The sequence below is a fragment of the Lipotes vexillifer genome, unplaced genomic scaffold (assembly GCF_000442215.2).
Source record: "Lipotes vexillifer unplaced genomic scaffold, Lipotes_vexillifer_v1.1 scaffold591, whole genome shotgun sequence".
In the NCBI taxonomy this organism is placed as follows: domain Eukaryota; kingdom Metazoa; phylum Chordata; class Mammalia; order Artiodactyla; family Lipotidae; genus Lipotes; species Lipotes vexillifer.
The window spans coordinates 2,233,890-2,243,451 of record NW_006791954.1 but is presented as its reverse complement, the minus strand read 5'-3'; the positions used below and the strand labels follow the sequence as shown (position 1 = coordinate 2,243,451).

The 9,562-nt window shown below is 51.1% G+C and overlaps 1 protein-coding gene across 1 annotated transcript; it reads right to left on the bottom strand.

Annotated features, from left to right (window-relative positions):
* Positions 1-3,610: 3,610 nt before the first annotated feature.
* HOXB2 (homeobox B2) lies at positions 3,611-5,960 on the bottom strand. Its single transcript, XM_007465109.1, has 2 exons — positions 5,462-5,960; positions 3,611-4,696 (listed from the first exon to the last, which is right to left on the bottom strand). The coding sequence occupies exons 1-2, from the start codon at positions 5,838-5,840 to the stop codon at positions 4,026-4,028; spliced, it is 1,050 nt and encodes a 349-aa protein (XP_007465171.1). The 5' UTR covers positions 5,841-5,960; the 3' UTR covers positions 3,611-4,025.
* Positions 5,961-9,562: the final 3,602 nt, after the last annotated feature.

Sequence of the window (9,562 nt, the reverse complement as noted above, 5' to 3'; positions counted from 1 at the left end):
AAGATGCCACATGCTGCGGAGCGGCTGGGCCCGTGAGCCATGGCCGCTGAGCCTGCGCGTCCGGAGCCTGTGCTCCGCAATGGGAGAGGCCACAAGAGTGAGAGTCCTGTGTACCGCCAAAAAAAAAAAAAAAAAGATATGAAAAGCACATGATACCAGCCATAATAAATATTTGATACATTGTTTGTGAAGACTAATGAATATACTTTTGGCATATACTGATGCAGAGAACATTAGAGGCATTTAGTTCGTCCATTTATTTTATAGTTGGAGAAACTGAGGTCCAGAAAGGGGAAGGGACTTACCCAGGCATAAGTTAAAAAAAAAAATTTTAATGACTCATGGTTATCATGATTGCAAATAATTCCTCAATCTAATGGTCTTTTGCTTTCACCATAATATTAATGGGCCATTCTTCTTAAAAGAATGACTCACCAAGAGCAGGGCAGACTGAGCAGCAGCTTTCAGGACTGCACTGAAGCCTTCCCACTCCAACCACGGCCAGTTTATAACCAGTCTGTGCTACATACCACTCAAGAGGAGTCCTGCCCCATCAGGATAGGATAAGTGAGTACAGCCACCTGGCACTGCCCTCTAACCTGCCATCACTGGGGGATCTGCTGCCTTATCTGGGAAACCATCCTCTTCTCCTTCCTTCTCCATAGCCAGCCTGGAAAACTCAGGTTAAAGAGGATGACCCTAGAGATGAAACAAGGAAAAGGAGCTAATTTGGAACACGGGCATCCTGAATCCTGGCCCCTTATGAATCCTAGATTGCCAGGCATTCCTTTGAATTTAAAATTGGTTGGGATAGGAAAGAGGAGTCATTTCCTTTTGGAAATACCTTGCCTCTTTGTTCTGCTCTGGTGGCATCAGAGATGGTGAGTTTCGTGAAACACGGGACAGAAGAAAGAGAGAGAGGCTGTGTGTTGCCTGTAAAAAGAGTTCTAACTCCTCTCTAATCATCAGTCAAGGGAAATGCTGGACCTCCTGATTCCCTGAATTGGTTGCTTCTCACCCCCAGGACACACAAAGTACCTAGATCTAAACAGGTAGATGGAGCCTTTCGTTGGGCCCTCCGCTCACTTTGTCAGGGAGGATCAGGGAATGATGCAGCCTCAGGCAGGAGCTGAAATTCAGTGCCCTTTGGGCCACTGGTTTGGGTTGGGGTAGATTGGAAGGCAGTGGCCAGGTAAAGTGGGTCAAAAATTCTTAAGCATTGGAGGAAGGCAGGAAGAAAGGTGGCATTATGATCCAGCAGCACTTCTGCAACTCTCATGTGCATATAGATTACTCGGGAACCTGCTGAATTGAGATTTTGATTCAGAAGATTTGGAGTGGGGCCTAAGATTCTGCATTTCTAACTATCCCACAGATACTGCTGATGCTGCTGGTCCATCAAGTCTCTTAGAGAACCAGAACCTCAGAGGCCCCTGAGTACTGCAGACCAAGCCATGATTCCAGGAGGTGAATTCTCTCCAGCGGAGCAGATCCTGCATTTTTGGCATTGATCAAAGGTGCTCTCCTTTTGACCAAAGAAAGCTGGAAGGTGGGCAAGGTCCTTCTGATATTCCTGCTCTTTGCTACAGCTGAAAGAGCATTTTTAACTAGACCAAATTATCTAGTTTGGCTGTCCACAGAAATCCAAACCCCAGCTGAAATGTCTTTATTTCGTTGGCATAGAGATAGCCATGTGCTGTGATTTTAAAGATGTTAAACACTGTCCATGGGCATATTTTATGGAGGAATAAACACACAGCCCAATGAGATGTATAGTGTGGTTTTAATATATTATATGTTCACTTATTTATGGGGAAAGTAACACACAGGCCAATAAGCTGTGTATTATAACTTTAATATATTGAATTTATTTCATACCTATATATTTTATGAGGGAAAATAAACTAATAAGATACATGATATCATTATTAATAACACATCTAATTGTTCTATATTAATTTATTTATGAAAGAAATAAGTGCAATTTAACGTGACATAACATTATTTAATGCAGGAGATGAATTCTATATTAAGACAGTTTAAGGGATTAAATTCCAGAGGAATAAGATGTGTGTGCTTCCCACACTGAGGGACCAGGTTAAAAAAATATGCAAGGGCCTGTCTAGTCCTATATGTCACGACCTATGTTGGCTCCTGGCTTTTCCTGACAGTTGTTGCCTCTCGGTGCCTGGTACTCCAAGTCCCCGTCCTGCTGGTTCAGGGGAAAGTCTGGGAGGCCTGGGAAATAAACTGCTTTTCAAGAACGGCAGCATCTGCTGGGGAGGTAGCCCTGCGGTGTCTGTTTCTGAGCCCGAGAAATATTAAATAAACCTAAGGAGGATGGATGGCTTTCCAGGGCCCTTTAAATCTCCACGTTCCCCGGAACAAACCAGGAGGCAGATGGGGCGATCGATCCTTGCTTCCCGCTTACCGGGTTTGCAAGAAGCCTGGCAAGGTGCGGTGGGGGGATAGGCGATAGTGTTGAGATGGCAAATGAACTTGTGGGCAAAGACAGGTACGTCTGCACTTGGAGAAAGCGCTGGCCGGGCATCAAATCCCAGAGCGAAGGATCAAAAGTCAGATTCGGCTAGGCAGACCAGGGCCAACAAGATCCGCCGTTCACCCCCTCCCACTCCCACCCCCTCCCACTCCCTCGCGGACTCTCCGTCCATCTCGCGTCCTTAGCATCCGTTGGGCTGATTTTTTAAACAATACAAAAACCAAAAGGAGGCTCCCTGGCTCCCTTTCTTCACTGGCATCTGGATGATCCGGAAAGGCGAAGGTGGGTGCGGAGACGGCCCCCGGCGCTGGCCCCGCGCATCCCGAGGCGGCTGTCATGGCGGCCACAATATCTTCCCTCGCCCTCCCTGCCGCCCGGCCCCAGCGCCATTTTGAGCATCTTCCTTGCTTCCCTGTCTCCCTCCCGCGTTCCTCGCTCCTCCTTCGCTGCCTGCAGGCCAAACGCCTCCCAACGCAGCCCGGGCTTCCCGGGGCTTGTCGCCCGGCGGCTCTTCGGACGCTCCTCCCAACTCCAGGTGCCTTAGGGTGACTGAGGGGCCCGAAGAGCATTGGTGCCCGGCCCCCGCTACATTTTCCACCCGGTCTCCTTTCTTGTCCACTTGGAGGTCAGTTACCATCCCTGGGCACAGGCCCTGCTTCCCAAGAAAACCCCCGACCGCACTCCACTCCTTGGCCCTGCCCACGACCCCAGGAGTCGGGTCCCCAGGCGTCCTGGAAAAAGCTCCTCCACCCCGCTTGGGGCACTGAGGCGAGAAGCCTAGGAAACCCTAGGACCCCTCCCAATCTAGCTGAACCTCTGCGCCTCCCACCACGACCCCGAAGCCTCTTCTCTTGGCACCCACTTCAGTCGGCAGCGCACCCTCTCCCCCTACCATTATTTTTAAGCAGAGCCAAAGGCTATCTGTTAGGGGCTGGCAACAACGCCCACTCTCGTCAGAGCTGCGGGCGGCCAAATAGGACCCCTTTTGTACCACCCGGGCTTAGTCGGCCCAGGGCCAGACAAACCTGGCGCTGGTCCTGAGGGAGTGAGGGCCGGCCTAGGGGGTGCGGGGAGGAAAGGGGCTGGGTCCCAACACAAACACTCGTTTTCGTATTATAAAGACATTTATTTAATCTATGAAAATAATGTACAATAAATACTTTTCCCTTTTCCTATTATTAAAGAATTTTAATAAATAATCTACGATCTAAAACTTAAAAAAAAAGAGGAAAATAGGTTCCTCTAGTTCCTTTTAAGAAAGCACACCCCCGCCCCCGCGCCAGAGTTTAATTATTCCTGAGATTTCGTTCGAAGGACTCTACCAAACGGATTTTTTCTGTGTGATTTTTAAAAGACGCCCGAGTGCCCAATATTTTAAAGAGAGGAGAAAGGAAGTGGATTAAACGGTAATTCACTAATACCTGAATTTTAGCAAAACACACAAAGAAGTCTGCACGGCTTGGGGAGGGGATCCTCGGCAGCCGAGGGGGGCGGGGGTCGAGGGCCGGGAAGAGGAAGCGGGTTATTAGGAGAACTGCAGGTCGATGGCACAGAGGGTGCTGGTGAAGCAGGCCAGCTCTTCTTCGGAAAAGGGAACCGGGCTGTCAAGCGAGCCCTGGCGGCTGGGGGAGAGGCCTCCGGACAGCCGGAGACAGGAGTCGGCCGCGAAGAAGCTGAGGTCGGGCAGGAAAGGTGACTCCTGCCGCTCCGGGAAGGCGTCTTCTGGCAACGGCTCCGACCCCAGCCCTCGCGCACCGCCTGGCCTCCGCGCGCCCGCGTCCTCCACGCGAGCTGCCAAAGGCCGGGAGCCCGAGGCGCTAGGAGGCCCCGGCGCGACCTCGGGCGGGTGACAGCGGGCTTCCCGCGCCGCCTGCGAGGCGGTGGGGCGGCCCGGGCCGGTCACGGGCTCCTCGGCGGGCTCGCCGGTGTCCTTCGGTGCGCCGGCGCGGGCTGGCTCCCCGTCGGGCGGCTCTCGGTGCTGCGTCTGCCGCTTGTGCTTCATGCGCCTATTCTGGAACCACACTTTGACCTGCCTCTCGGTGAGGTCCAGCAAGGCCGCTATCTCCACGCGGCGCGGCCGGCACAGGTACTTGTTAAAGTGGAATTCCTTCTCCAGCTCCAGCAGCTGCGTGTTGGTGTATGCAGTGCGCAGCCTGCGCGCCCCGCCGCCCGCGGCCTCCTGCAGTCCCGGCCCATCTGCAGGGAAAGCGCGCTGGGCTTCAACGCGGGCCGTGTCCTTAGCCCACCCTCGACTTGGTTGAAATAAAGACTACCCCATCAGCCCAAAACAATAGCAGCACCCCCGCCCTTACCGCTTACCAAAGCGGCTCGCTCCCAAGGCTCTTGCCTTCTTTCCCGTCCCTCTCTCGCCTCCAGACTCGGCCTGGGTCAGGGCAAAGCATTCAGAGAGCCGCCCACGAGCCACGCATGGAGTAGGAAGCGGTTCCCTTTCTCCCCCAGAACCTCAGAGCCCCCTCCCAGGTCCTCTGAATGGACCCCTAATTTCGGCACTTTCCAACTCAGCCTGGGGAGAGGGTTCATAAAGAAAGATTGTTCCTCACCTCCCTTCCTCCCTAGCTCCCTAGGTCTCAAATTCCCCCTCTTCTCCTAGAGCTGGGGTAGATGGGACCGAATCTTTTCCTGCCTCCAGATTCGACCCCAGCCAACAACACTCCACACAGATAAAGGTGAAACCTCAATCAAATCCCTTTCTTCTAGCAGGAAAAAAATGCTCTTCCCCAACCAGCTTCCAAAATCTGCTGTAGAAAGAAAAAAAAAAAAAAAAAAAGTGCAGGCAGAGGCCAGGCCTGAACCCCAGCGGTCTTTTCTGCTTCCTCGTCCCTGGAATCGACGGGGGCAAGGAACCCGAACAGGCTCGCCAGCTTTTCTACCTCCCCCATCGCTCCTTCTCCCCCTTTCTTTCTAGCTGCCCCTCACCCCATGCCTACCGCGCTTACCGACCTGCGGGCGATCCGACCCCGGAGGCCGGGACGGAGGAGGCGGCCGGGGGAGACGTGGCGGATTGGCTGGGTTTCTTGGCGGATTTCTTCTCCTTCATCCAGGGGAACTCAGGAGCCAGGGGGGCGGCGGGGAACGGCGGCGGCGGCAGAGCGGGCCCATCTTCAGCTCGCTTTTGGCTCCCGGGTCTCTGAAGGGTGGAGGCGCCGGGCTGGAGGCTGGGGAAGGTTTGCTCGAAAGGAGGAGGAGGAGGAATTAATGTCGACTCCTTGATTGATGAAGTTTGAAATGTCTCCAAGACAGCGGGGAAGGAAGTCAGACACTCGGCGAGCGATGGCTGGCTGTTTATAAACCCAATCTCCCTCTCAAATTCAAAATTCATGGCTTTCAATGGTGGGGGAGGGGGCCTGCTGGGGGGGCGTCAGGAGGGAGGATCGGAAGGGACCCCCCCTCCTGCCCCCCCCAGGTCTGTGTGATGGAGCGATTTTGGGAGGGGAAGATTTTGCTCTTTTTTTTTTTTTTTTTTTATAAATAAAAGCTCACAAAAGAAAAATAAACAATTTTTTAGTGGGACAAAGCCCTTAAAAGAATGCTCTGGGAGGATGGGATTTTGCTCTTTTTTTTTTTTTTTTTTAAATTTTGGGCCTTTATAATTGTATATTGCTGATAAATACAAGCGTATGGGGACTCTCTCTATTAAACCCAAGACTCTGGCGAAATTGCAGGGAATTCACGGTCACGGGACCGGCCTTGGCCAATCGCTTGCCTGGGCCTGGTGGAAAACAGAGCGTTATTTGCTTTAATTGATTCAAAAACTGTAGAGGACCATGACCTGGACACCGTGAGCCCCCCAGTCCTACACTCCCTCTCCCCATGCCTCCCTTTCTCCAGAAAAGCTAAAGGAACCTTTTCCTCATCCCCTTCAGAGGATGGGAGGTTCTGGAATCCCAGGAAACAAGAGAACCTAAGGGAGAAATCGTCCTCTTCTGCAAATATTTTTAATAGAGTAAATTAAAGCTTTGTTTACAAGGCCAGCAGCATTCTCTTCCCCTCCCTCCCCCCAAAAGGAAGCTGAGTGAGGATCTCAATGTGAGAGGAAGAGGCAGTAAAAAGAGGCTTTCGCCTTTGGGAAAGGTCGATGTTACCGTGCAGTAAGGAAGAGATTTGCAAGCATCAGCAGCGCTATCCCCAACCCACCCCCAAAAAACAACAGATAAATCTTGGGAAATCGACAGGCACTCCTAGGCTGACACAGAGGGGTGAGAGAGATAGTGAGGGGCCCTTTTGCACCTCTGGCCTACATAGCTGTGTGGTCTCAGTTGCCTTCTCTGCCCAGAGTTTGCAGCACTACCCCTGCCCCTATGTCTACCTGCCTCCCCACCTGGAGGCATCTGCACTCCTATATGACACCCCCAACAGACAGGGTCTAAAATGCATATGCACCCACCCACTCAAGCCTCAAGCCTGTATCTGCATCTATATCCAGCAACAGGAACAAGAACCAAGGTAGCCACCGATTTAACTTAGAGAACTCTCAAACCTCAGGTCAATGTATGGGGTGGAGGTGGGGCTTTTCCCTCAAGGAATCCCCCTGCCATTTTTGCCATTGTATTAATTAATATCCCTGACAAGGTAGAATTCCCTGAACATGGAGGGGGTGAAAAAATAATGACCACTGAGATGATATTCCGTTTCTGGCCCCTGGGGGGAATTGTTGTTGTTTATTTCTTTTCAGAGGATCAAGATAGTGTGAACTTTAGGGAGTGCTGTAATTTACTGGAGGGAAGGGATACAAGACTCAGGGCCCCAAGCAATCGGTGGGAAACTAGATCTCAAAACAGAAAATGAAAAGTCGATCTGGGGTAAGATTTTTAAATAAGTGGGTCAGAGGGACCGATAGGAGATGAGGCGATCAATCTTAACCCCCTGACAGCTCCCTCGGATGGCATCAAAGAATTTGGCTCTTTGGGAAAGCAGAGGGAACAGCCGAAATTCCACATCCCTTTAAAAGGCCTGGGGATGGGGGGTGTTAGCAAAAGAGAAGGGTGATTCTGGGAGAGCAGGGAAACAGATGGGAAATGGGGACAGAGGAAGGGCGCTGGGTTGGGTGGAAAGTTTGTCTGGAGAACTCCCACGGCTCTGGCCTCCCCTCCCCCTCCTTGCTCGCTGCCTCCTAGCAAGAAGAAGGCTGGTTAGCAGAGAAATGGCACCTCGGCCGGGAGCTGGAACTAGAAACTTTCTGTCAATGTAACAGACGCGTGGGTTGTGGTGAGTATTCATCCGCGTGGGTGGTGGGTGAGTAAAAAAAAAAAACAGAGAAATCTGAGGAAAAGGGTGGGGTGGAGGACAGCCAGGAGGAAAAAAAAGGGGAGCTGGAGGCGAGGGCTGCAGGGCAGGGGGCGGCAGGCTCTGGAGGGTTCAGATCCAAGAGAGCTGCTCTGAAAAACTGGGCAAACTCGCCAGAGACGGTTAGTTGTGTCCAACTCAGCTCCAAATAAAGTAATTTTTGCTACTTGGAGGAGGGGATGGGGGTGGGAGTGGAGAGTAGGCAGAGAAGAATCTGGAGTAGTTGTCTGGAAGTTGTGCAGTGAGGCCTGAGAGGGTTCTCCCTCCGGCCACCCCCTTGAAAAGCCCTGCAAGTTTTTTCACAGCCTCTCCGAGCTGGCTGCAGGGTTGAGCGCTTCTCTCCGCAACAACTCCTAGCTGTCCCTGCAGGAAATACGGCTCTCTCTAACCCTGCTGACAGATTTTATGGCCAGATTAGAGAACAGCAGAAAACTTGGGTGTTAAAAGGGACCAAGAGAACCTTCCTTCCCTGAGACACCGCTTCCCTGCCCCCTTGTTGTGCTGTGAATCTTACAGCACAGATACTTCCCCCTTGACCAGGTATTTTCCCCTTCCCCCTGCTTAGCTAGGGCCTGAAGTCCCTCAGAGGGAAGGGTAGGGGACACCAAGCCAAGGCAGCCCTTAGTTTTCTTGTTTGCAATTACAATTTCAAGCCAGAGCTCTGTTTTTCAAACTTGAGCTAAACTCTCTGACTTGGCCTGCCTCTCTCCTGCTAGATAAATAATCTATCTAAACTCTACCCCCAGAGCCAAACATGGCGCTTCACCTAGTTACATCATCCAGAAAATGTTACTCAGGGAAGAGGAAGAGAGAAAGACAAAAAGAAAGAAAAACCCTTGAGCATTATTTGATCCCAATCAAACTTTGCACGCTCTTATGCCTTTAAATTATAGCCTGACCCAATGCTAAATTGCTTGCTGCTTAGGTGAGCCTAGTCCAGTTAAAATCCTACTTGGTGGTGGGGGGGGGAGTGTAGAATTCAGGTTGCTTTTTTATTGTTATTTATTGTTGCATAAAGACTGTAATTACTAACCTTGGACTGCCAGGATGCAACATAAAAATGAAAATCAGCTCTCGCTTTAAGGCTGAGGGCCTGGAACGATTCTCACCGACACGCCCCCCCCCCATCACTATCAACAAATATATGCTCCTAATTAAGCAATGCGGGCACATCGCTTACAATTAGAATTATGCAACTCTTCAGCAAGCAGCCATCGCCTCTCTTTCAACGAATTAGCTCCATATTTCAGCCGCCCTGTCTCCTCGCTCTTATCGGCTCCAGCGACGCGGCAGTGACATTTCATCTTTGACAGACTCTCTCTATCCTCGCTCCAATGTGATAAAGGTTTTATGGAACCACGACTAAGAAATGAAGTTTTCCCAAGGATCGTGGAAACGGAGCAGCACATTAGCCTGGGGACCATTTTATTTACGCTTGGATCCAACAGCTTCTCCTACCCTCCTCCTCTCCCCTTTCCCTGGCAGTGGAAATCAAACACGCCTCCTCTCCCTCCGCCCTGAGTTTTATTTAGTGATTTAATTTCACTTTAGTTTTAAGGTTTGACCTGAGAAGTCTAGGCCTCAGATTTTTTTTTTAGATTAATCATTTTCCTTTGTTTTCATTTTAGACCCAATGGTGGTTGGGCTTCGGGTCACGTGACGACTTCTTTGTCGCTCCGGAAGAGAACTGTGAAGTTTAGGTTGTGTGTAAGAAGCAGTAATGGGCCAGGTTTTTGTTGTTGTCCATGGGGTGGGGTG